This window comes from Muscardinus avellanarius (genome assembly GCF_963383645.1).
Source record: "Muscardinus avellanarius genome assembly, chromosome: 3".
NCBI lineage: Eukaryota > Metazoa > Chordata > Mammalia > Rodentia > Gliridae > Muscardinus > Muscardinus avellanarius.
In genome coordinates this window covers 167,353,555-167,379,471 of record NC_137788.1, presented here as the reverse complement: position 1 = coordinate 167,379,471, position 25,917 = coordinate 167,353,555, and the positions used below count along the sequence as shown (strand labels likewise).

The 25,917-nt window shown below is 46.5% G+C and overlaps 1 protein-coding gene across 1 annotated transcript in view; it reads left to right on the top strand.

Annotated features, from left to right (window-relative positions):
• HERC2 (HECT and RLD domain containing E3 ubiquitin protein ligase 2) overlaps nt 1-25,917 on the top strand; it is a gene marked incomplete at both ends in the record, with an annotated part of 162,678 nt that overhangs the window by 67,711 nt on the left and 69,050 nt on the right. Inside the window, 19 exons of the mRNA XM_080692883.1 lie at nt 561-711; nt 3,486-3,700; nt 4,166-4,298; nt 4,401-4,528; nt 4,619-4,814; nt 7,405-7,538; nt 8,347-8,520; nt 8,598-8,734; nt 8,844-8,995; nt 9,621-9,812; nt 13,156-13,343; nt 14,943-15,135; nt 17,236-17,418; nt 18,804-18,985; nt 19,684-19,831; nt 19,905-20,101; nt 21,467-21,697; nt 22,457-22,595; nt 23,922-24,065. Coding sequence (XP_080549009.1) covers nt 561-711; nt 3,486-3,700; nt 4,166-4,298; nt 4,401-4,528; nt 4,619-4,814; nt 7,405-7,538; nt 8,347-8,520; nt 8,598-8,734; nt 8,844-8,995; nt 9,621-9,812; nt 13,156-13,343; nt 14,943-15,135; nt 17,236-17,418; nt 18,804-18,985; nt 19,684-19,831; nt 19,905-20,101; nt 21,467-21,697; nt 22,457-22,595; nt 23,922-24,065 — 3,217 coding nt within the window. The remainder of the gene's footprint in view (nt 1-560; nt 712-3,485; nt 3,701-4,165; nt 4,299-4,400; nt 4,529-4,618; nt 4,815-7,404; nt 7,539-8,346; nt 8,521-8,597; nt 8,735-8,843; nt 8,996-9,620; nt 9,813-13,155; nt 13,344-14,942; nt 15,136-17,235; nt 17,419-18,803; nt 18,986-19,683; nt 19,832-19,904; nt 20,102-21,466; nt 21,698-22,456; nt 22,596-23,921; nt 24,066-25,917) is intronic.

Genomic DNA, 25,917 nt, shown 5'->3' with positions numbered 1-25,917 from the left:
ACTCTTGTATTTCTTTTTAATAAATTTTCTTTATTAGACTTAGTTGGGCTGGGGATGTAGCTTATTAGTACATTCTAGCCTAATATGTGAGAGGCCCTGGGTTCAATCCCAGTACTGCAAAAAGCAAAAAGAAAAAGAACTTTCTTCCACATTTGTGGCTATGGTTCTCTAACTTCCAGCAGTATTCATCACCTTTTAGTTTTTCATTGGTTCTTCATGCTTGTAGCAGTTGTATTTTCTGAAGCATTATATATAATCACTTTGGAAGTGCTTTCTGATTTCCTCGAGAATGTTCTAGCTAGGTTATTTATCTGTTTTCTTTTTCTTTGCTCCTGAAGAGCTTTGTATTTGCCATCTTGCTTTCTTTGATGTGTGGGTTTTCTGTGGTATTTACTGTTACTTGGGCACAGAATACTAACTCATTTTAGGATATAATTACAGGGCTCCCAGACACCCACTTATCCTCATCCTGACAGTACATTGTAAGCACATCAGCTATTGGTCTTATGTTTTTAATTAACCTTGTTTCCTCAGACTGATCATAAAATTAATTTTTCTAGCCTGACCAAGAAGTTGTCACCATACCAGATCTGGGAAGCCTCTCTTCACCTCTCATAGACACTGAGAGAAACCTGGGCCTCCTCCTCGGGCTCCATGCGTCCTATCTAGCCGTGAGCACGCCGCTGTCTCCTGTGGAGGTTGAATGTGCCAGTAAGAACTCTTTGTTTGTTTGCCAACCAGTTAGCAGGCTATTTTATTTTAGTTAAACCCTAAGTGTCATCAAAGTAGGAGAGGGCTGTGTACAGTGTCTCACACCTGTAATCTCAGTTACCTGGGAGGCTCAAGTGTGAGATCTCAAGTTTGAGTCCAGTCTGGGCAACTAACTGAGACACTGTCTCCAAAAAAAGAGGGGAGAGGGATAAGAATCAACAACTGTTGTTGATAATACAAAGTAAGGGCAGTGAGATTCAGCCAGTTAGGAATAGTTGTGAGTGGCGTTCATTTGTCTGTGCCTCAGAGAAGCTAATGATTGTGCAGGAATGCGGGCCTTCTGATGGGTCTCCCCTTGAATCCTTCAGCAGGCGGGCCCACCGTGGCTGGCACCCCAGCTGTGCCCTGGTTTTGGACAGCGTCAATGCTGTCCCTCCTGGAAGAGCCTTCTCTGTTGCACTTGTCCCCTTGTGGAATGGCAGCTTTTGTAACTGTCTAAAGTACCAAAGTCTCTCCATTGCTCCTGAGAGGGACTTCACTTTTTCTTCATGTGCTTACACTTTTCTCATCTGTCTGCTTGATCATCCCCCAAGCATCTGTTGATGTTAGTTGCCTTTGCAGATGACCAGGTTGAGCATTTAGAACACAGAACAGAGATGGTAGGACATGTCTCTACTCTGAGCGCTGTTGGATGATGAGCCAGCATGCTAAATGGATCAGGATCCAGGGGCTAAATGATAAGATAGAGATGTTTAAAGGTGGTTCTAGAGGAAGGGAGGAACACTCCTTACCAGCAGCAGCCCTCGGAGCTGGTGCCAGGGCATTCTGGGCAGTGTGTGAAGGATACTGTTGAGGAGTGAGGGGGTCTGTCTCTTTGTCAGAGAGGATGTTTGGCAGAGGCTAGTGGTTGAAGATGGCTGGTGCCTGCTCTGTCCCTGTGGAGACACGTTTGGTGTTCTGCATTGTGCCTGCCTGTGTTCCTCCTTCAGACTTGTCACACTAAGGGAGGAAAAGCTTCATGTGAATCAGTAGAGGGTGCCAGGCATGGCGACACACCTGTAATCTCAGTACTTAGGTGGCCGATGTAGGAGGATTGCAGGTTCAAAGCCTCCATCCACAACATCTTAAAGAAATCTTATTTCCAAATAAAAAATAAAGTAGGGCTGGAGGTATAGCTTGCAGCTAGAATGCCCTTGTGTTCAATGTCTAGGACCACACCACAAAGTAAAACAAAAAACAGAAGTGGGAGGAGCTAGGAGAGTGCCCCCCTCAGTGTGTGGGGCTGAACCCACTTCATGGTCAGGAGCTAGGCTTTGATAAGGGAGCACTCACCCCTTGGTGTGGGGGGCCGAATCCACCCACAATCAAAAGCTAGTTTTTGAGAGATAAGGGAGTGCCCTTGTGTTCTCAGGAGAGCCAGGAAGCATCAGGATCATATTTGCTTTAAAAACTCAATATGGCCACTTGGGGGATGCTCCTGAGTGCTCTAATTCTAAATGTCCAGTAAAAGAACATTGAGCATCCCAGATTTGATTATTTGGATTTGCAATAATACTTTGATAAGTCATCAATAAAAATCTGTAGTGATGTATATTCTAATTATTTTGGGCATGTTACCCTCCAGTTATCATAAGCAGTTATAATTAATATTCCTATTTGCTCTAACAGATGGCACATTCTTGTTGGATCTGGCTAATCCTATATTTTGTACTATATAGAGGTCTTCTTTTTAGTCCACTAAAATCTTTCCTTTTTAGAGGTTGTGTGTTGTTTGTTAAGCATTCTCTTGTTCTTGTTACATTATAAATACTCCAGGAGTTTGTAGCCTACTGTCAGGGTGTTCTTTGCAGAAACCCTTCAGGCGTGCTGTTCCCTGCTGCACACTCACAAGTGTCATCATTTCAGATCTCAGCTTGGTTGCACTTCCACAGTGAGACTTTGCATAAGGTCTTTTGGCTGCAAGCTCTGTGCCTTTGGTAGTCCTCTCTTACCAACACTACCATGGTTGGAAATGAGTGATTAGTTGTACAAGGGGTATCTTACTGCTGCTTTCCCTGTGAGAATGTGAATCTGAGTCTTTCTATAGTGTATGGGTCTTTTTTGTTACCATAACAAACTACTCAAGGCTGGGTAAGTTATAATGAAAAGAGATGTATTCAGCCCACAGTTTTGGAGGCTGAAAATCCACAAAACATGGCACTGGCTCTGTTGAAGGCCCACTTGCCTGCATCATGAGAGGTCATGTGGCAAGACAGGAAGTCAGTGATTTAGGGATAAGGACTAGAGTTCCATAACAACCTGCTTTCTTGAGAAGCAATCTGGTCCTAGGAGAACTGTAGCAGTTTCTTCTGAGGGCATGGCCCCAATGGCCTTAGGACCTCTCTCTGGGCTCTCCTTAGTGGTCCCACCAGCTATTAACAGCAGCATTTCCACACTGAGAACCAGGGTCCTAACACATGAAGTGTTGGATGTCTAAACCATAGCACGTGGCATCTGGAGCCAGGCAGCTCCATACAGAGCACAGGTAATCAGGGAATGTTGCCTGGAAATGCTCTGCTGCTGAGCTCTGATGCTGTGCTTCAGGTATACTGAATAACCAGAAGGTGTTACTTTTGCTCACATAGATAGAGATTAAGTCAGTCTGCAAATATGTTAGCTGTGAATGATGCTGAATTTTACCTTCTAAACTGGTTATCTGTTTTAGTGTCTTTTTGGTATTTATCTCTGAAGCATGCACTTGGGTTCTCCCTAATGTTTGGGTATTCGTTTTCTAGAATGGCTCCAGTCATCCATTTTCTCTGGGGGCCTGCAGACCAGCCAGATCCACTATAGCTACAACGAGGAGAAAGATGAGGACCACTGTAGTTCTCCTGGGGGCACACCTGCCAGTAAATCCCGACTCTGTTCTCACAGGCGGGCCCTGGGAGACCACTCCCAGGCATTCCTGCAAGCCATCGCTGACAATAACATTCAAGACCACAATGTTAAGGTAAGCCAGACTGTCCCCTACTTCCAACTCAGTATTCTGTTATCTGAGTACTTGACATGGGAATACTCTCATGCCTTGATGAACATAGATTTTCTGTTGCTGTTGTTTTTTTTGTTTTCTTTGTTTTTGTAATGGGGATTGACCCTCCGAGGCATCCCCTCACCCTTTTTATTTTTTTATTTTGCAAAAGGGTCTTGCTAAGTTGCTGAGACTGGCCTTGAAACTGCAATTATTCTGTCTCAGCCTCCCAAGTACTGGGATTACAGGTGTGTCGCTATGCCCGCCCAGATTTGTTTATATATTGTTGGGAGGTTGGTTTTGAGGTGAGAGGCTGATGGCTGCTCTATTTGCCAGCAAGGTTTCAGAAGTGTTACTGATCACGAATGCATCAGGAGCGGTGGCATGTCAGGATTCATGGTGAAGCACTGGGTGGGGCTGAAGTCACTCTGGCCCTTTCTGTTGCAGGACTTTCTGTGTCAAATTGAAAGGTACTGTAGGCAGTGCCACTTGACCACGCCCATCACGTTCCCTCCTGAGCATCCTGTGGAAGAGGTGGGCCGATTGCTGTTATGCTGCCTCTTAAAACATGAAGATCTAGGTATGAAGCTTGATGTCCACATACCTTGGCTGTACTGAGACCGTTCAGCTGATAGGGAGAGCACATTCACTTCTGATGGCCTTCTTTTCAATGTCTTTGCAGGTCACGTGGCATTAGCCTTAGTTCATGCTGGTTCTCTTGGTATTGAGCAAGTAAAGCACAGAACGTTGCCCAAGTCGGTGGTGGATGTTTGTCGAGTTGTCTACCAAGCAAAGTGTTCACTCATCAAGGTGAACAGACTTGAATTATTTTCTACTGTGCTATGCGGACGATTGCAGAACTACTTGTTATCAAGTTGTCTTTTCCTTTTAACTTTGCAGACTCATCAAGAGCAGGGCCGTTCTTACAAGGAAGTCTGTGCCCCTGTTATTGAACGCTTGAGATTCCTCTTCAATGAATTGAGACCTGCTGTTTGCAATGACCTCTCTATCATGTCCAAGTTTAAACTGTTAAGTTCTTTGCCCCGTTGGAGGAGAATAGCTCAGAAGCTAATTCGAGAACAAAGGAAAAAGAGAGGTAAGAATGTAAGATGCTGGGAAGCACTGTTGAGGGATACGCTCCCTTCCACGTAGCTGGTCTGTGACTTTAGGAAATGCTGCTTGCTGCTGTTCGTTACCTGTGACATTTCCAAATACTGCAGCAGTATTTATGTATACTTGTGATTGAATATAAAAGTCCCACTTAATTTTCCAAAAGATTAGAAAATGACCCACCTTGGAATTAAATGTTATGATTTGGTACTTTAAAAGGTTAAATATTAAATACTGCAAAATTTACTAAATTGATCATTTCTAAATTGACCATTTTATTAATTCGTCATTTCTGAAGAAACCCTTAGGCCCCAGTTTGTGTGACTCCTGGAAACGCTCTGAATCAGAAAGTCACAGCGGTCCAGCAGGTCAGGCAGCCAGAAAGCTCATAGCCGAATCCCAGGCCTGTCTCCACATCGGGGAGAAGGACATTCCACCTTATGCCAGTGTTTCTGAGCCCACATTGTCGCCTTTTACAGTGTGGTCTTGTGCTGGACGGGGCAGTGCACGCTTATCATCTCAGTACTTGGGAGGCTGAGACTGGAGAATTGCAGGTTCGAGGACAGCCTCAGTAAATAATGAGACTCTCAGCAACCTAGTGAGACCATGTTTCAAAAATATAACAAAAAATATAACATAGGGCTGGGAAGGTAGCTCAGAGATAGAATGCCTCTGGGTTCAATTCTTAGAACAAACAACAGAGGGTCTTCTTGTAGGTTTATGGATTATTGTGTGATGTTTGAAGGAGGCTTTCCCTTTCCCCTATCCTTTTCTCCTCTCCCTTCTTCTGAAATAAGCAACTCATCAGGGAGCCCAAGCACACCCTCAGACTTGCTGATTTGTGGGAAGGGCTCTAAGGACCCAGAAGTACTGTGTACTCAGTTGAGACTAATCACTGCATGAGGAGACAGAGCACAGTTGGCAGAGGCAGGTGTCCATGGACGGAAGTCCTGAGGAAACCAGGCACAAGCTTCCAGTACTCCCTCCCCATGGAGTCTAGGGTATGCTTAGTCCTCTGGGCAGTGGTGGGCAGCGAGTACAGAGGCTGTGCCCTGGGAAGCTCACCCTAGCCTTGAGATCCAGGGCTTTTCCTGGGGGCTGGCCGCATGGGTAGCCAGTGTCCATGTGAGTGCCCTCAGTTACTCAGACCCTACCTCTCCAGAGCAAAGCCAGGTAAGCGCAGGAAGTCACAGGGCTAGAACTTGTTGGGTTGACTGGTGACCCCTGATGCCAAGTTTCAGGCCTGGTATCCCAAGGGCTCAGGGCCCAGTGTTGGGGCCTGGCCAAGGGAAGGACCTGTCTTGAGAATGGGCAGGGTTTGCACAACCCAGGCCTCCTGTGTACCCTTTAGTGCCTAGGTCTGTTGCCATCGTCCTTGTTTATTTTATATGCTGAGGGGAATTAGACCAAAAACCTTAAACAAGATTGAGAAAAAAAGAAAACAGGGAAGAAACGCCACGTATCACTTTGCACACAGAGTAGAATTTTCGAATTCAAGAGGCTAACAGAGCCGGGCGTGGTGGCGCACGCTTGTAATCCCTGCGCTTGGGAGGCAGAGACAGGAGGATCCCGCAGGTTCGAAGCCAGCCGCGTATGCTGGCTTAGGAGACCCTGTTTCCAAATAAAAATGTAAAAATAGGTCTGGGAGTGTAGCCTGGAGGTAGAAGGGCTTCCAGGAACCCCAGTACCACCAAAAAAAAAAAAAAAAAAAAAGAAAAAAAAAGAGGTTAACAGAAAGGGGTTTAAGGGTTCAGTCTTTCGCATGTGGTGAAGGTCAGTGTTCTAGACCAGTATGGGCAAGCCAGAAGCTACGGGGCAGTGTGGCCTGTGCCTTGCTCTGCTTTGTCCAGGGGCCAAGACTTGCATTTGTAGTTTTTAATTGTTTTAACAAGATCAAAAGAAGAAAAAATAAATATATTTTGTGGTACTGGGGATTGAACCTGGAACTGTTTACCACTGAACTACATTCCTAATCCTTTTCAGAACATTTTTAAGACAGGGTCTCCCTAAGTTGCCCAGGCTGGACTGTATACTTGGCGATCCTCCTATGTCACCTCCCAAGTCCTGGGGTTCTAGGATTAGGCCACCACCCCCAGCCAAGCAGAATATTTTTGAGACATGAACATTTCGTAAAGTTTAAGTTTTGTTGCATCCATAGCATTTTATGGGAATACAACCACACCTGTTGATCTCTGTACCCTCTGAAGCTTTTTTTATTGCTAAGAATTTGTAGAACTGAGTATTTACAACTGCCTGCATGGCCTAAAAGACTTAAGGAAAAAAACAATTAACCACTCTCTTGTCCTTAATAAAAGCTTGCTGGCCCCAGGTCCCTTCACTCTGGAGCACCTGCCCTTCTGAGTGCTCACTCTCTTTCTGTCCTGACGTGGTGTGTCAAAGCATTACAGCTGTAGGTCAAGTGAGACTAATTGTGATAGCCTTTATTTTTGCTATTTGAGCATTACATTTTGCAGTGTTTACATGTTTCTTTGAGAAACTCTTCATGTAAATTTAAGTATTAACTTAAAATTATATTTAAATAAATGAGTTTTATAATGAATTGTTTTTACACATAGCTCCCAAGAAGCCAGAATCTACTGATGATGAAGAAAAAATTGGAAATGAAGAAAGTGAGTTAGAAGAAGCTTGCATTTTGCCTCACAGTCCAATCAATGTGGACAGAAGACCCATTACAATTAAATCTCCCAAGGTGAGGCATGTTATGTGATTCTGAAGTTGTCTGAAAAGAAACACAGCACAGAATAAAGGTGTGCAAGTGTTGCTTTTGCTCGAGCATCCATCGGGCAACACGGTCATTGGGCTGCTGCTCCAGCACAGCTCCGCCGATGCCAACCCACTACACGTGCCCTGCTCAGAGATAACTGCTGAGAAGTGCTTCCTTTTATTTTTGGTACTCTTTTGTGTCATTATTCATTCACCATTTACTTATTGAATGTATCCTTTGTTCCAGAAACTTTATTGGTGCCTGAGGTGTGGTTAATGTGAGAAGAGTTACTTAACTTTGTGGCCTGAGTTAGCCTGTTTCAAAGTATGTTTGTATAGAGATTGTAAAGTCGTGTATAGGTAAATTTCTGGCATAGTTGGTTTTTAAACTACATATTAGTTACTACATTTAGAATATTTGAGCTAGGGGTTTAGCTTGGTAGTGAAGTGCTTGCCTGGTGTGTTCCAGGAGCTCAGTATTGCCAATAAAAAATCACAAAAAGAATTGGGCGTGGTGGCGCACGCTTGTAGTCCCCACACTTGGGAGGTGGAGGCAGGAGGATCCCATAGATTCGAAGCCAGCTGTGCTGGCTTAAGAGACCCTGTTTCCAAATAAAAATATAAAATAGGTCTGGGAGTATAGTCCGGAGGTAGAAGGGCTTTCAGGAACCCCAGTACCACCAAAAAGAAAGAAACACCACAAAACACAGATATGTTTAAATGTATTGCCATTATTTATTCATTTATATTCAAGTAACTGTTGCCTAGTGGTGAAAATTGCTTTCCTTTTTTAGGATAAATGGCAACCGCTATTGAGTACCATTACAGGTGTTCACAAATACAAATGGTTGAAGCAGAATGTTCAGGGTCTTTATCCTCAGTCTGCACTCCTCAATACAATTGCTGAATTTGCCCTTAAAGAAGAGCCCGTGGATGTGGAGAAAATGAGAAAGTGCCTCCTAAAACAGGTAGAGTTTGTGAACACATGCTTCTGTGCCCTGAATGATGTACCCAGCAGTGAAGGGCACACGTTGATGTTTTGCAGTTGGAGAGAGCAGAAGTTCGCCTGGAAGGGATAGATGCAATTTTGAAACTGGCAGCCAAGCATTTCTTACTTCCATCTGTGCAGTATGCTATGTTTTGTGGATGGCAACGGCTTATTCCTGAAGGCATTGATATAGGGTAAAACTTTATAACATTTTCCCTTAATTATGGCCATCTGGCATCCAGCATTGTTCTACCAAAGTGAAAATTCTGGCAGTCTCGTAAGCAAAATTCTCTTTGTTTGAAGGGAACCCCTTACAGATTGTTTAAAGGATGTTGATTTGATCCCACCTTTTAACCGGATGCTGCTGGAAGTAACTTTTGGCAAGCTGTATGCTTGGGCTGTTCAGAATATTCGAAATGTTTTGATGGATGCAAATGCCAAATTTAAAGAGCTTGGTGAGTTAAAAATATGTCTGATGTTTAAGTCTGTATTAAAATTGATGTTATGGTAATGTCTGTGTCTGCTTTGGCATTTTTTCATAATCTGGCCTTGATTATATTTTATGGAAACTTGGAAATGCCAGTATTTGCTGTTGGGCACTTTGTATTTTAGATTGGTCATGTAAGCTGCGTTTAGCCTTCTCAGATTTTGAACAGAGTTTTCAAAATTTGGCAGAAGACAACTTGAACTACTCAAAAATAACACTTAGATTTTTATGAGTAGCACGCCATATACTCAGCTTGCCTGTGTCCTGTATTAATAACCACTTCCTAAGTGGTTTGCATATCTACAGTGAAATGCTGAGGTTGATTTTGTGGGAGAAAAGTGAAACAACTGTTATTTTGGAAATGAGAGCAGGCCCCAGGGATAGTTAGAGAGTGGCATGCTAAGTTAGGAGCTGGCTTATGGAGTACAGCTGGAAGTACCCTTGCAGAGCAAGACACAGCTGCCCAGTGTCCACACTCCATGAAAGCCCTTTGAAAAACGGAAGTCAAAACAAAACATATCCCGAACCCCTGCGCTTTCTCTATCATGCATGTCCCTGAGGAAGAAACTTGAGTGGCTACCAATGCTCACTAGGTATCCAGCCTGTTCCCCTGCAAACCATCACCAACGAGAACGCGTCGGGACCAAGCCTGGGGACCATCCCGCAAGCGCGCTTCCTCCTGGCGATGCTCAGCATGCTCACCTTGCAGCACGGCGCAAGCAACCTTGACCTTCTGCTCAACTCTGGCACGCTGGCCCTTACGCAGACTGCGCTGCGGCTGATTGGTAGGTTGGCGCCAGTTCTGGGGCTTCTGTGGAAACAAAAGTCACAGTTTTTTCTTGATCTGTGTCTTTCTTTCTCTTCATTATGGTAAGATACAAATAACGTAAAAGCCATCCTTTTTACACTTTGGGTTCATATTTCAGTGGTATTAAGTGTGCTCAGTTTTGTGCCACCATTGCTATCCACTTCTAGACTTCTCTTCACTCCAGAAGCAGATCCTGGGCCCATCAGCCATCACTCTCTATTCCCCTCTCCAGGCCTGACAGCTTCAAGTCTGCGTTCTCTTCTTATGGGTTTGGATATTGTGGGTATTTCGTAAATGCATTCATATACAGTTGGTGGCCTTTTGTTTATGGGTTATTCCATTTAGTATATATCGGTGCTTCATTCCTTTTAAAATATCACTGACAAATGTTTCATTGAAGACTTGGCTTCTTCCCCAAGGAAGGTTTCAGGTGGGAGACAGGGACGGGAAGCACACGAGGTTATTTAGCAAAGTGACCAAAGGTTTTGTAAGAAGAGGCCATGTTGCAGGAGGGTTGTGCTTCAGAGTGCTTGGAGCAGTGTTTCTGACATTGGAACTGGCAGCCAGCCTTCCATGAGGGGCTTGTGTCCTGTTGGTCGCCTCCTTTCTCGTGTGTGCGTTGGGGGGTCACTGTGTCACAGCTCAGTGTGCCTGCCCCAAATTCACCATGTTGGAGACCTTCCCATGGGTGTCGTAAGCGGAACCCTTGGTTGGGTGTCTATGCTAGCAGAGGAACTGGTGTCGGAAGGATTTAGTAGTCTCCAGAGGCTGCTTTGGCTGAGCTTGGGACGGGTATGCATACCTAAGCCCAGCCTCCTGATATCAGTGTGGGGCTCTGCAGCCCCAGCGGGTATCTCCCTACCTGCTTTCTTGAAGGTTGGCTCAGCTCTGACTCAGGGACTTCCCAGTCCTTCCCTGACCTGCTCATTTCTAAGTGCTTAGCAATGGTATGAATGTTCAGCACTTTGTTTATTTACCCGTTAATAGATATTTGGATTGTTTTTGACGTTTTGGTTTTTGTCAGTAATGCTATTAGGAACATTTGGATGCAGATTTTTGTTCAGGTACCTGTTTCCAGGTCTTCTGATTATATGCTTATAAGTAGAATTACAGGGGCATATGGTAGTATGGATGAAAAACTACCCAAAGTTTCTCCAGTATTGTACCATTTTACAGTCAAGGATCCAAGTTCTCTACATCCTCACCAACATCAGTTATTTTTTGCTGTTTTTGTGTTTGGACAAAGGCTGTGTACTAGTGGGTGTCAGTGCTATCTCATTGGGGAACTGTCTTTTCAGTTCCTTTGTTCATTTTAAGTTCAGTTGTGTGTTGTCTTTTAATTCTTGAGTTGTAGGAGTACCAATACATGTGCCATGCAAATGTACCAAACATGTTCTTAAATTTTTTATTGGTGTAGCCGGGTGTGGTGGCGCACGCTTGTAATCCTCACGCTTGGGAGGCTGAGGCAGGAGGATCACACGGGTTTGAAGCCAGCCTCAGCTACTTAGTGAGGCTTTCAGCAACTTAGTGAGACCCTGTTTCCAAATAAAATATAAAAAAAGGTCTGGGAGTATAGCCCGGAGGTAGAATGTCTCTGGGTTTCACCCCCAGTACCACCAAAAAGAAAAAAATTTTTTTTATTGGTGCGTTGTAGTCATACATCTTAATGGAGTACAAGATGGTGGAGGCATACATGCACACATCACCCAATTAGCCCTTACCCAAGTCCCACCCATTCCCTCCCCCTCCCTCCTCATATCTGGCTAAGTGATTGACTTTGATATGTTTGTTAATGTACATCATGTGCACTGGAGAATTTCCCTCTTCCCCCCTCCCACCCCCTCAGGTCGCCTTATTTGTTCATCTATAGTATCTCCTTTTTCATCTACAGTTCCTCCTATGAATCATTTTCTCCCTAGCTTCCGCATATTAGGGAGAACATCGATTTCTTATTTTTTGAGACTGACTAATCTCACTTAGCATAATGTTCTCCAGTTCCATCCATTTCCCTCTAAATGATGTAATTGTGTTTTTCTTTATGGCGGAGTAAAATTCCATTGTGTACATAACCCATAGCTTGGTCATCCATTCATCTGTTGATGGACATCTTGGCTGGTTCCATAGTTGGGCAATTGTGAATTGTGCATCTGTGAACATAGATATGCATGCATTAGTTTGACAGTTTGGTTTTCATTCTTTTGGGTAGATACTCAGAAGTGGTATCATTGGATCATATGGTAAGTTTATTCTCATTCTTCTAAGGATCCTCTATACTCTTTTCCAAAGTGGTTGCACTAATTTGCAATCCCAAGAATGTATGAGTTCCCACTTCTCCACATCCTTGCCAGATTTGTTGTTGCGTGTGTGTGTGTGTGTGTGTGTGTGTGTGTGTTTTGCGGTACTGAGGATGGAACCCAGGACATTCTACCTCTGAGTGACACCCTCAGTCCTATTTTTTATTCTTTATTTTGAAACAGGGTCTCACTAAGTTGTGGAGGGCCTCACTAAGTAGCTGAGGCTGTCTGCGAACTGTGATCTTCCTATCTCAGCCTCCCAAATGCTGGGATCACAAGTGTGCGCTATAACATCCAGCCGTTGTTTGTGTTTTAAATGATTGCCATTCTAGTTGGAGTTAGGTGAAATCTCAGGGCTAGGTTTGTTTGCATCTCTCTGATTGCTAATGATGTTGAGCATTTTTTCATGCATTTATTGGCCATTTGAATTTCTTCCTTCGAGAAGTGTCTGTTTAGTTCACTTGCCCATTTTTTATTGGGTTATTTATTTATTTATTTATATTGGGTTTTCTTAGTGCCGAGTTTCTTGAGTTCTCTCTACATTCTAGCTCTTAGTCCTCTATCAGAGGAGTAGGTGGCAAAAATCCCCCTTTCTGTTGGTTCTCGGTTGGGGTTTTGATAGTTTGTTTTGCTGCACAGAAGCTCTTCAGTTCCGTGCAGTCCCACATATTGACCCTCTTTGGTTTCTGTGCCTTTGGTCCTGTTGAGAAGGCCTCACCTCTTCCTGTGTGTCGCAGCCTTGGGCCTTCTTCAAGGAGCCTAAGGTCTCTGGTCTAATTTCCAAAACTTGTTTCTAGTATGAAATAGTTATGTATTTGTTATTATTTTGGTATAAAATGTTTATTTTGTACTTTCCTTTACCACCTTTCTGTACTATGTCTAATCAGGAAGCTTTCCACAGTCTTTATTAATGGATAAAACTATAGTATAAGCTTTTAAACTTAAAGCCTTTGTCAGTATTTGTGGTTTGTGTGTGTTAACAGTAGGGTGTTGCAGCTTCTGAGCCTGTTTTTGATGGTCCCACAGGTCCTAGCTGTGATAATGTTGAGGAAGATATGAACGCTTCTGCCCGAGGAGCCTCTGCTACAGTCCTGGAGGAAACAAGGAAGGAGATGGCACCTGTGCAGCTCCCTGTGTCTGGGCCAGAGCTGGCCGCCATGATGAAGATTGGAACCAGGGTCACGAGAGGCGTGGACTGGAAGTGGGGCGACCAGGTACTTGCGAATTTGATTTGGTGTGGTAGCCACATGCTGACCCCTTTGTGCGTCCTGACTCACGTGGTATTGGTAGAAGCTGCCATCGTGGCTGCCTTTGCTCAGTGTAGGCGTGACTGATGTGTCAGCTGTTGTCTGCTGAGCAGCTAAGCGGAGGCAGAGGAAGGACAGCGCAGCCTGCTGGGCACCTGGAGCAGAATCCAGTTGAGGGAGGAAGGAAGGGAGGCAGGCAGAAGGGGAGGACAGCGCTGTCTGCTGGGCACCTCGGGTGGAATCCAGTCGAGGGAGGATGGCAGGTGCTTTCAGAAGACTCGCTGGCGTGCGGCTCCATTTGAAGTGTGGCAGGAGCACCAGATGGAGAGAGAACAAGGGGTCTGTCTCTTTCGGATGCTGGTCTTGTGAAAGCACTGAGCCAGGTGCCCAGAGGCTACCTTTGAGAGCCGAAGGCAGGCCTGTACAGTGCCCAGCCTAGGAGGTTCACCCTGCCGGCTGGTGGGTGGCTTCTCTGTTGTAGCACAGTGCTTCCAGATCTCTGTCAGGTGCCCCCAGGTAAGGCCACTTACCGTAGCCCTGGCTAACAGGCCAGTACTCACCATCTGTTTTATGCCTGGAATTTTTCAGCACATTGTGAAGCACAGGCTTTGCCACAGCGATTGTAGAAACGAAAGCTGTGGGAATGGGTAGCAGCATGGCAACCCTATTAAGAGCTTTCTCCTTAGAGGTGGGTGAGGGAGTGCCCGCTGTGGGTGCAGCTCCAGGGGAACAGGCATGTGGAAGTGCTGGGGCTCATTTGAGCTCTGCTCTTGTGAGGTCCCCCGTGGGTTTGAGGAGGTCAGGGGACAGCTTGCCCATCCCTGGTGGAAGGCCTGCCTTCGCATCAGCTCAGAGAGGACCTTAACTGAGAGGAGCTTTTGCTCACTTCTTTCTTTCTTTTTCTTTTTGCAGTACTGGGGTGGAACCCAGGGGCATTCTACCTCTGAGCTATACCCCCAGTCCTATTTTTTTATTCTTTATTTTGAAACAGGGTCTCACTGAGTTGCGAAGGGCCTCACTAAGTAACTGAGACTATCTGCGAACTGCGATCCTCCTGTCTCAGCCTCCCAAATGCTGGGATTACAAGCATGTGCCACCATGCCCAGCCATTGCTCATTATTTCTTGGGTCCAGGTGCACAAGCATGCTGCGTCCTGGCACTGAGTTTATTTATTTATTTATTTATTTTTTTTGGTGGTACTGGGGGTAGAACCCAGAGGCTTTCTACCTCCAGGATATACTCCCAGACCCATTTTATATTTTATTTGGAAACAGGGTCTCACTAAGTTGCTGAGAGGCTCACTAAGTAGCTGAGGCTGACTTTGAACCTGCGTGATACTCCTGTCTCAGCCTCCCAAGCTTGGGAATTACAAGCGTGCGTCACCACGCTCAGCAGCTGGCGCTGAGCTTAAATGAGATGACTTGTCTATCTTGCACGTGCTTTGGGACCAGGCTGGCGCTCCAGTCGGCACACGGATGCAGAGCCCTTCCCAGGAGTCCGGATGCGACATCTGTGTGGCGACCAGGGCAGGGCATGTTTTCTAACTGTCTGTGCTTTGGCTTTCAGGATGGGCCTCCCCCGGGCCTGGGCCGAGTGATCGGGGAGCTGGGAGAGGACGGATGGATCAGGGTGCAGTGGGACACGGGCAGTACCAACTCGTACAGGATGGGGAAGGAAGGGAAGTACGACCTCAAGCTGGCGGAGCTGCCGGCCTCTGCCCAGCCCTCGGCCGACGACTCGGACACGGAGGACGATTCCGGTGGGTGGCTGCGAGGCCTCTCACCCCAGGAAGCCTGCACCGCTCAGGTGCTGGCTGCTGTCATTCGCTTGGAGAGTGGAGCAGTGGCCAGGATTCACTTGCCGACCCACCTGTGGGTTTGCATTTGATGTGGGAGCCTGCGCTCTGCACACCCCCTGGGTGGCTCTGACACTGTGCACCTGGTGGCTCTGGGAGCCCCACCCCGCACTTCGGCTTGTCCTGCGCCTCCTGTGGGGGAGGCAGTCTGAGCCCGAGGAGCGAGCCCTGCTGTGGCCACTCAGCGCAGCCCTGCACTGCGTGGGCTTCACCCCCGTCTGCTCTGGTCCAGCTCTGCAGAACGTGGGCCAGTGTTTCCTTCCTTTACCTTTCTTCCCTGGTCCTCGACCCAGAGTGTCACGTAATGCCGGTTGTCAGTGCTGTGTCACCTCCAGGAAAGTAGAGAGAGAATTTGGAGGTGGGCCCAGAAAGTTCAGTCCTCTAAGGAAATCCAGCGCAGGGATGATGTCATGTCCCGTTTTAGATGCACACAGCGACTTGGGGACATGTGAGGGAGCATCGCACGGCTGGTCTTGGTGAGACTGTCTGAGAGGCCTGGGCTGCCTCAGGCTCTGTGCAGGTGGTGTGGAGACGGGAGAGGCTCAGAGCGCAGCGTGGCCTGAGCAGGCGGTCTCCGAGCCTGCTGCCACTGTTCTGGGCCATGGGTCCTTGAGGTGTGAGCAGAAATGCCTACACCTGATGCATTTGGTCCGCTGATCATGGGTGCTGGCTTCCTGTCAGTGCATCTCACCTGTGTGATCCTCCTGTCTCTGCCTCCCAAGCCGCGGGGATTACAAGCATGCGCCACCATGCCCGGCTTATTCTTTATTTTGAAATAGGGTCTCACTGAGTTGTAAAAGGGCCAATCTAATTTCCTGAGACTGTCCACGAACGGTGATCCTCCTGTCTCAGCCTCCTAAATGCTGGGATTATAAGCGTGCGCTACCATCCCCAGCTTACAACCCAGCTCTTTAAAAAAACATTTTTTTCTTTAAATTTTGATAGCCTGCCGTGGTGGTGCACGCTTATAATTCCAGCGCTTGGGAGGCTGAGACAGGAGAATTGCACAGGTTCAAAGCCAGCCTCAGCTACTTAGTGAAGCTCTCAGCAACTTAGTGAGAACCTGTTTCTAAATAAAGTATAAAATAGGTCTGGGAGTATAGCCCAGAGGTAGAAAGCCCCTGGGTTCCACCCCAGTACCACACACACACAAAAAAAGGGTATTGCTAAGTTGCAGAGGATCTCACAAAGTTCCCAAAGCTAGTCTTGAATCCTCCTGTTTCAGCCTCCCAAGTACTGGGATTACAGGCATGCACCACCGCACTCAACAGTAAGTTGTAGTTCTAAAGAAGCGAAACTTGGAATTATTTCAGTGTTTTTGAGTTATATCCTTAGGTTTATTAGTACTACTGTGACTATTTTAATGCTATTTAAAAGTCTCGTTTTCTTTGAGGAAGATGAGAACAGAAACAGGGCAGCCAGCACAGAGGCATATGTGTATAGTACCAGATCCTTGGGAGGCGGAGAGAGACGGAGTGCATGAGCCCAGAAATGTGTGTGGGCTAGCTTGGCCAATGTAGGAGACCCTGCCTCTTCAGAAGAAAGGAAAGGAAAGGGATGGACCCACGGGGCAGACCAGTAGTGCGTTCTTAACTCCTCCTCCTGGAAGATCTGCTTCCCTTTCCAAAGTAAAAGAAGGGTGCAAACCAGGTGTGGTGCCTCATGCTTGTAATCCCTATGCTGTGAGGATGAGACCGGAGGATTGTGGATTTGAGGACAGCCTCAGTAACCAAGCAAGACCCTGTTTCAAAATATTGGGGGTATAGTTTGGAAGTAGAATGCTCCTGGGTTCAATTCCCAGTAACACAAAAAAAGAACAAAATAAAGACTACAAAATCTTTGTACTTCCTTTTAATTTTGCTGTAAACCTAATGCTGCTTTAAAAATTAAAGTTTTTTTTTTTTTTAAGGAGAAGAATAGATACTAGATCTTGTAAATTAAGTGTGGGGTTATCTTCCAGTCTTATTTGGGAGCACAGTTTTTAATTTTGGTGATCTTTTCCAGAAGCTGAACAGATCGAAAGGAACATTCACCCCACGGCAGTGATGCTGACCAGCACCATTAACTTACTGCAGACTCTGTGTCTCTCTGCTGGAGTCCATGCTGAAGTCATGCAGAGCGAAGCCACCAGGACCCTGTGTGGCCTGCTGCGGATGTTAGTGGAGAGTGGCACGGTGGATAAAACACGTACGGACGGGGAGTTGTGGGCCTGGGAGCTGGCACAGGCGTAAACGTGCTGTGTGTGTATGGATGTGGGCACGAGTGTGTGCTCCTCAGGTTCTATGCTCTGGGTGACATCTTCAGAGTAATACTGGCAAGGCTGGCTCCTTTGGAAGGAACCTCCCCTGCCCGCAGCACTGGGGGCGTGTGGGCGACCTCCGCCATCCTTCGACTGGTGGAAACATCACTCCTCTCTCTCCCTGTGAGTGTGTGACCCGCGTGAGTGTTGTGGGGTGAATGTCAGCACTGAGTGTGGCAGTGAGCAGGATGCTGAGTGAATGAGTGCAGGTGTGGTAAGGTGGGATCTGTGAGTACGTGTGCTCCAGTGTAAGTGTTTATGATCGCAGCGACTGTGTAAATACAGATGGAGTTTGTGTGTGTGGGAGAGTTAGGTGAGTTAGGTCTCGTGTACATGTGTGACTGGATCATGCGATTGTGTGTGACTTTTAGTGGTTATAGCGGTGTGAATATATGAGAGTATGCAGGTGACTGAGAGTGAAGTGAGTGTGTTGTGTGTGGGAGGAGGCGTGTCCCTGTGGACCTGGAGGGCAGGGTGAGCCAGGGCCTGGCGTGGAGCCCAGCAGGACTCTCTTGAGAGGACGCCACCACCTCCCTTCCACCTCTGGGTTACGAACCGCAAGTTCAGGGAGGGGAGCAGTGTGATCCCAGCCGTGCCAGCCCAGCCTGTGAGAACCTCATTCCTATTCTGCTAGTACAGACTTTTAACAGTTGGGTTGGAAATTAAGGTCCAGATTAACTGTAACTGAGATCAGAATGATTCTTAAAAATACATGAGAGTAAAGTAAATATAATAGGCTGTTGCAAATTACTGAAGTTGGAAATATACATCATTTTTTTCTAATACCCAGAAACAGCGAGTAATTTGAAGTACTGCGTGCTTTTTTTTTTTTTTTTTTTGCAGGTCTGGGGATGGAACCCAGGGGCATTCAACCTCCGAGCTATACCCCCTGCCCTATTTTTTATTCTTTATTTTGAAACCAGGTCTCAGTGAGTTGCAGAGGGCCTCACTAAGAAGCTGAGGCTGTCCGCGAACCGCGATCCGAACCGCGATCCTCCGGTCTCAGCCTCCCAAATGCTGGGATTACAAGCGTGTGCCACCACGCCGGCTTACTGTATGCATTTAAAAGACTTTAAAAATGCTGTGAAGTGTTTCCTGAGCTCACTTAAAGGCCACTCCCTGCTCCTTTCACAGTGAACGGGTCCCATCCAGTTTTTGTATTTGCAAAGTAACTTAGTATAGCAAACCAAGCCTAAGTAATTGAGCTGGACTGTGCCTAGTGCCTAGGGTGGGCTAGGCCAGGTGCTGAGCTTGCTGCTTTCTCTCTTGGCAGCTTCTCCACACAGGCTGGTGTGCAGGGAGCAGCATCGGAGCTGGTGCACACTGGGGTTCGTGCGGAGCATCGCGCTCACGCCACAGGTGTGTGGCGCGCTCAGCTCTCCACAGTGGATCACGCTGCTCATGAAGGTCATGGAAGGACATGCACCTTTCACGGCCGCCTCGCTGCAGAGGCAGGTAATATGCCGGGCCAGCCACACGGACGCTCCCCACACTCCCAGTGCTCGAAAGCAGATGCCTTTATCCAGTAACGCTCACAGCAGAGGGCCATGAGTAGCACACAGGTTTTCTGGAGACAAGGGTTGGGGTTCTTGATGGTTTGGAATTGGGTGATGGCTAAATTTTAGTTTAATTGTCTTTCCGTTAAGCAGTTAAGTTCCATAGCTGCTTTCATCTGCCTCACCAGATTGTAGTGTGATTGTCTTAAGAATTAAACTGAGAAGTAATACATCCATCTGTAATTTGTAACTTAATTCTTAATAATTCTTATCATTTATCAACTTCAGTATAAGTAAAATAATATCAACTTTGTATCTTTTAAAGATATATTTTAAGACTTTTTAACAAGTTGAAAATGGCTAATTGCATTGTAGGAACAAAAGTAAAGATGTAAGTCTGGTATGGTAGCCTATGGCAGTAATCTAGTACTTGGGAGGCAGAGACAAGAGGGTTGCAAGTTTGAGGCCAGCCTCAGCAACTTAGCAAGACCCTGTTCAAATCATAAAAAGATACAGAGGCACAGTTTGGAGGTAGAATGTCTCTGGTTCAGTTGATAGTACCAAAAGAGAAAAAGAGGAAAAGACAAAGGTATGTAAACCTCTAATCTGTCAGGTAAAGCTTCCTTAAAGCGTGCCATTTTAAATGGTCTTCCTCAGATCTTAGCTGTACACTTGCTGCAAGTGGTGCTTCCATCGTGGGACAAGACGGAGAGGGCGAGGGACATGACATGCCTGGTGGAAAAGCTGTTTGGCTTCTTGGGCAGCCTGCTCACCACCTGCTCTTCTGACATCCCATTACTCAGAGGTAGGTGGCTCTCCTCCCCTCGCGTCCCTGGTGAGCGAGCAGTGCTCAGTGTGAGTCTCTGCCCTTTCCTCAGAGTCCACGCTGAGGCGGCGGAGGGCCCGGCCGCAGGCCTCGCTGACGGCCACCCACAGCAGCACGCTGGCTGAAGAGGTGGTGGCGCTGCTCCGCACGCTACACTCCCTGCCACAGTGGAATGGGCTCGTCAACAAGTACATCAACTCCCAGCTCTGCTCCGTGACCCACAGCTGCACGGGGAAGCTCTCGGAAGGGGTGGGTTCCATGTTTCCAGATAAGTTTGGTTTTTCTTTGAGTAATATTAATTTAACTTTTAAATTATCTTTTTAAACACTATTTTTTGTTGGTTTGTTTGTTTGTGGTACTGGGGGTAGAACCCAGGGACTTTTCTACCTCCGGGCTATACTCCCAGACCGATGTTTATACTTTATTTGGAAACAGGGTCTCACTAAATTGCTGAGACCCTCACTCGGTAGCTGAGGCTGGCTTTGAACCTGCATGATCCTCCTGTCTCAGCCTCCCAAGCGCGGGGATTACAAGCGTGCACCACCACACCTGGTGTAAACGCTTTGTTTATTTGATTTTTTGGTTTTTTTTTTTTTTTTTTGGTAGTACTGGGGTTCCTGGAAACCCTTCTACTTCCTGGCTACACTCCCAGGCCTATTTTTTTTTTTTTTTTTTTTGGAAACAGGGTCTCTTAAGCCAGTAAGGCTGACTTCGAACCAGCGAGATCCTCCTGTTTTCGCCTCCTAAATGTGGGGATTACAAGCATGTGCCACCACGCTTGGCAACACTTTGTATCTTTTAAAGATATATTTTAAGACTTTTTTTTAATGGAGTTGGGCATTGGTGGCACACGCCTGTAATCCCAGTACTTGGGTGGGCAAGACAGGAGGCTTACAGGTTCGAGGTCAGCCTTAGCAACATAGACACTCAGCAACTTAGTGAGACCCTGGTAGGAGCTGATTGAGTCATGTGTGCATGTACACCTCTGTCATCTTGTACTCCATTAAGATACATGAATACAACGCATCAATAAAAAATTAAAACAAACCAACCAAAAAAAATCAAAATAGCCAGGTGTGGTTGCGCACACTGTAATCCCAGCATTTGGGAGGCTGAGATAGGAGGATCACGGTTCAAGGACAGCCTCAGCTACTACTTAGTGAGGCCCATTGCAACTCAGTGAGACCCTGTTTCAAAATAAAAAATAAAAAAATAGGGCTGGGGTGTAGCTCAGAGGTAGAATGCCCCTGGTTCTGTCCCCAATACCCCCCCCCCCCACAAATATAGATAGAAAATAAGACTAAGGATATAGCTTGGAGGTAGAATGCTCCTGGACTCAATTCCAAATACCAACTCAAAAAACAACACACTCATTTTTAGTGGAAATAATTACTGAAGAAATTAACCAGAAAGTCAGAAGCAGGTGTCGACACTCATGCCTGTAGTTCCAGGCACTTGGGATGTGGAGGCAGTCGGCTCTCTTGAGCCTAGGAGTTTGAGGCCACTCTGGACAACGTGGAGACCCTATTTATGAACATGAATATATTCCCTTTGGTGAGAATGGCCAGCCCTGCAGGCTTCCCTGGCCAAACCTGCTGTCTGCATCTGCACTAGGCCGCGCTGGAGGACTACTTCCCCAACTCCGAGAACCCTGAAGTGGGGGGCCTTATGGCAGTCCTGGCCGTGATCGGGGGCATCGATGGGCGCCTGCGCCTTGGGGGCCAGGTCCTGCATGACGAGTTTGGAGAGGGCACCGTCACTCGCATCACCCCAAAGGGCCGAATCACTGTGCAGTTCTCTGACATGCGGACGTGCCGTGTTTGCCCGCTGAGTCAGCTGAAACCAGTAAGTGAACTTGTACACAGCTGCTGTAAGATTTGGTCCTTGGCCTGGATTCTGACTAGAACTTGAAAGAATGCATACTTCACGTTTGCCTCTGGAGGCGAGGGATGCGGGACAGCCACTCCCTCTGTCAGTTGGTGCTCCTGTGCTAAAGTAGGGCCCTCATGGGGCCATGGAGCAGGGCTCATGTGTGCCTTCAAGCCTCAAAGCTGCCGAGGCATTATCCACCCAGGAAGTAGCTTCATCACTTTAAAATGTGAACTTATAAAGCGTATCTCTATTCATAAGGGGATTCCCTGTGGTCTTCATGTGGGAAGTGTTAATTGCAGTGCATGACATGACTTACACAGTAGCCGCTGTCGTGAATGTGTTAGCGATGCTTAGTGATGGCAAGTGATTTATGACTTGATGTAACCCCAGTGCAGTTTCAGCATATGTTCCTGTAAAATACCGTTTTGATTATTATAGGACTATTTACATGTGGCAAAAATTTTGAAATGTATAGAAAATGCCTCAGACTAATAAGCCACCACCCTTATGTAATAATTGTTGACAAGTTGGTAAAGAAAAAATTAATATAGATTGTATTTACTATATATGTCTATTTTTCCTTTAGATTGTCATTCAGAATTATTCTTAAATTTGCAACCATTCAGGAGTATGTGTGGTATTTCAGAATGAAGTGTTAAGCTGTAATGATCTGAGATCGTTCATTGTTAATCTTCCTGGCTGCACCTTCAAGGTTTCTGTGCCCTCTCCTAGCTCCCTGCTGTGGCCTTTAGCGTGACCAGCCTGCCCTTCACGGAGCCCATGCTTTCTGTCTGGGCTCAGTTGGTGAACCTCGCTGGAAGCAAATTGGAAAAGCACAAAATAAAGAAATCACCCAAACAATCTTTTGCAGGTCAGTACCTGCAAAGAGTACAGTGCTTCTTGACGAAACAGGTCCAGTCTTAACTAGCGTTGTTTGGATGGTGTTTGTCCTTTCATCAGAGTGAGTTTTCATGTGACAGGTGGTGTCATAGGGCTCACAGGGATTTCATTTGTTTACGTGCAGATGGAAATAGAGCCCGCATGGTGCTGAGAGCTTTTGAGTCAGGAACCCGTCACGCGTCGTCTTCTGCCCAGTGCGGCCTTGTTCTGAGCAGGCTTTTAGAAGAGTGTCAGCTTCTGTTTGCTTTTCTTCTGGCTGTGGGCCTGGGCTCAGTGGCCCGCCCTTTGGAATTTGTTCACGGCCTCTTCAGTGCTGGTTGCTGGGCCCTTGTATTTTTACCCACCTTGCTTGTCTCTGTGCTTGGCGGGCTGAGGCTCTGGCCATTCTTACTGAACCCCTCCTTCTCTTGGTTCTAGAATACTGCTCTTGTGACTTTCTTTACTTTGCTCCATGGGTACTCTGAGATCTTTTCCCTGCTACTTCTTACTCCTGGAAGTCTCTCTGGTTTCTTTCATAACTTCTGGCTCATTCTGCTTCCTCTTCTTGACATTCCCCTGCTATTCCTGCTACTGCTAACTCCCACATTTATGATATTAACCACCTTTAACTCAGAGGCTCCGTTTTCCGATTCTTACTGTGCTTCCAAAATTCAACCTGCCTTCTCCTTGCCACTGTTTTCAGTTATGGTGAACAAGTGTGTGTGCAGGCGGGTCAGGCTCAGTGTCCAGGGTCCTGTTTCCTCACCCTACCTTCCTGTGCTTCCCTGAGGCTCTGCCACGCCCTGCTTTGGGGACTGTAGCTTAGACCCTCAAGCTGGTGGCTTTGTTAGTCTGCTCTCAGCTGGTTAGTGGCATGGCTGCACATCACTAGATTAGAGAAGACTCTCCAGTGATGGTCATGATCTTCGCCAGTTAAAGAACTAGTTAAAGAACTATCCAGCAACATTTTCTTAGAGAAGAATCTTGAAAGAAACCAAGAAAGTATCTTGTTTGTGACCAAGTTACCTGTGTGAACTGTGGGAAGCATTTGGCGATACCAGCGATGGCCCAGGTGGCAGCTGTGACCCTCGCTGCAGCCTTCCAAGGGAGGGAGGGAGGAAGGGAGGCCCGGAGCACAGGGGGAGGCCCTGGGAGGTTAGGGCGAGTCCTGTGGCCCTCTGCATCAACACTCAGTCTGTACCACAGCTGGGCCTTGTTTGTCTCCCTGTTTCAGAGGGAGCAGAGCTGTTGGGAGAGTGAGCGGTGCGAGGGTGTGAGTGTGTGTGTGTGTTTCTCACGGAGTTCTTTTGTTCCTCAGGACAAGTAGACTTGGATCTGCTGCGGAGCCAGCAGTTAAAGCTGTATATACTGAAAGCAGGGCGGGCACTGCTTTCCCACCAAGACAAACTCAGACAGATCTTGTCTCAGCCAGCAGTTCAAGAGATTGGAACTGTTCACACAGGTATCTTTCTAAAGAAAGTTATTACAGGTTTGTAAGAAAGGCAGGTACTCCAGTAGAAAGATTGGTGAAGAGCCCGAACAAGTGGTTCATGAAAGGGGAAACACAGACAGCTAATAAGTGTCCAAGAAAGAGATGCGACCTGAGCAGTTCTCACCAACTGTGAATGCAGCCGTCGTCTTGTCAGATGCGTACCACGAGAGGGCCCCGCAGGTGGGAAGGGAAAACAGGACTCTCATGCCTAGCGCTCAGAGTGCGTTCCCTGAATTAGCAGCACTGATGACACTCAGGGATGTGTCACATGTGACTCCCAGCTGCACCCAGACGGAAGACGCCATCAAGATCTGTGTTTGCACGGAGATCCAGGGTGTTCTTGGTGTGTGCCTACTCGGTGCATGCCTAGAGCAGCATTCCTTTAGTACAGTGCTACTGGAAATTCAGGTTTACAACTGTTGGGTGTTGGAGGAAACGGATCAGATTTTTAAATGCATGTGTCTGTGCCAGGCATGGTGGCACACATCTACAGTCCCAGTGCTTGGGTGGCTAAGGACAATCACAGGTTTGAAGCCAGCATGTAGTAAGATCCTATTTCAAAATAGGAAATAAAAAGGGCTTGGGGTATAGCTTAGAGGTAAAATGTCCCTGGGTTAATCCTCAATAAACACACACAGCATATGTTTTTTTATTTTTTTTTCCAGGTCTGGGGATGGAACCTAGAGGCATTTGACCTCTGAGCTACATCGCCTGACCTATTTTTATTCCTTATTTTGAAACAGGGTCTCACTAAGTTGCGGAGGGCATCATTAAGTAGCTGAGGCTTTCTGTGAACCGCGATCCTCCGGTCTCAGCCTCCCGAATGCTGGGATAACAAGCGTGCACCCCCACGCCCGGCTTTATGTATACTTTTATATTTTGACTCAGTCATTTATCTTGTGGCAATCAATTTGTCTTGAGAAAAGGCATGAAGAGTATATGTTTACTGATGCCCATATATGGCTGTCTTTTTGTAATGTTTGAAGTGAAAAGCTGGAGACACCAAATGCTTATTGTGATGTGTGGTGTATCCACAAAGTGAAATGCCATGATGCCATGCAGATTGGTGATCCGTGGATGTGTCTGTTGCTATGATACCACGATGCCATGCAGATTGGTGATCCGTGGATGTGTCTGTTGCTATGATACCACGATGTCATGCAGATTGGTGATCCGTGGATGTGTCTGTTGCTATGATTCCTTGATGCCATGCAGATTGGTGATCCGTGGATATGTCTGTTGCTGTGATACCATGATGCCATGCAGATTGGTGATCCGTGGATATGTCTGTTGCTATGATTTTTTTTTCTTTTTTTTTTCTTTTTGTGAGTCTGGGGATGGAATCCAGGGGCATTTGAACTCCAAGCCACACTGCCTGCCCTATTTTTTAAAAAAATTATTTATTTATGAGACCGGGTCTCACTGAGTTGCGGAGGGCCTCACTAAGTAGCTGAGGCTGTTCTCAAACTGTGATCCTCTAGTCTCCGCCTCCCGAATGCTGGGATTACAAGCGTGCGCCACCACGCCTGGCTTTTTAATTTTTATTTTGAAACAGGGTCTCACTATGTTATTGAGAGTCCCACTGCTTGTTGAGGCTGTTCTGCAACCTGCAATCCTCCTGTCTCAGCCTATTACAAGTGTGTGCCACCATGCCCAGCTTCTCCCTTTATATATTCTGAGAAGCCATTTGGTATACATTAAGGATATAATTGGTAATAAGTAAAAATTCATCAGCAATGTGGTATAAGAAAAATGTAGTTATTCCTATGAGTTTTAAGCTTAAAGAATTAAAATCATAAATACCAAATTGTTACGGTTTTTG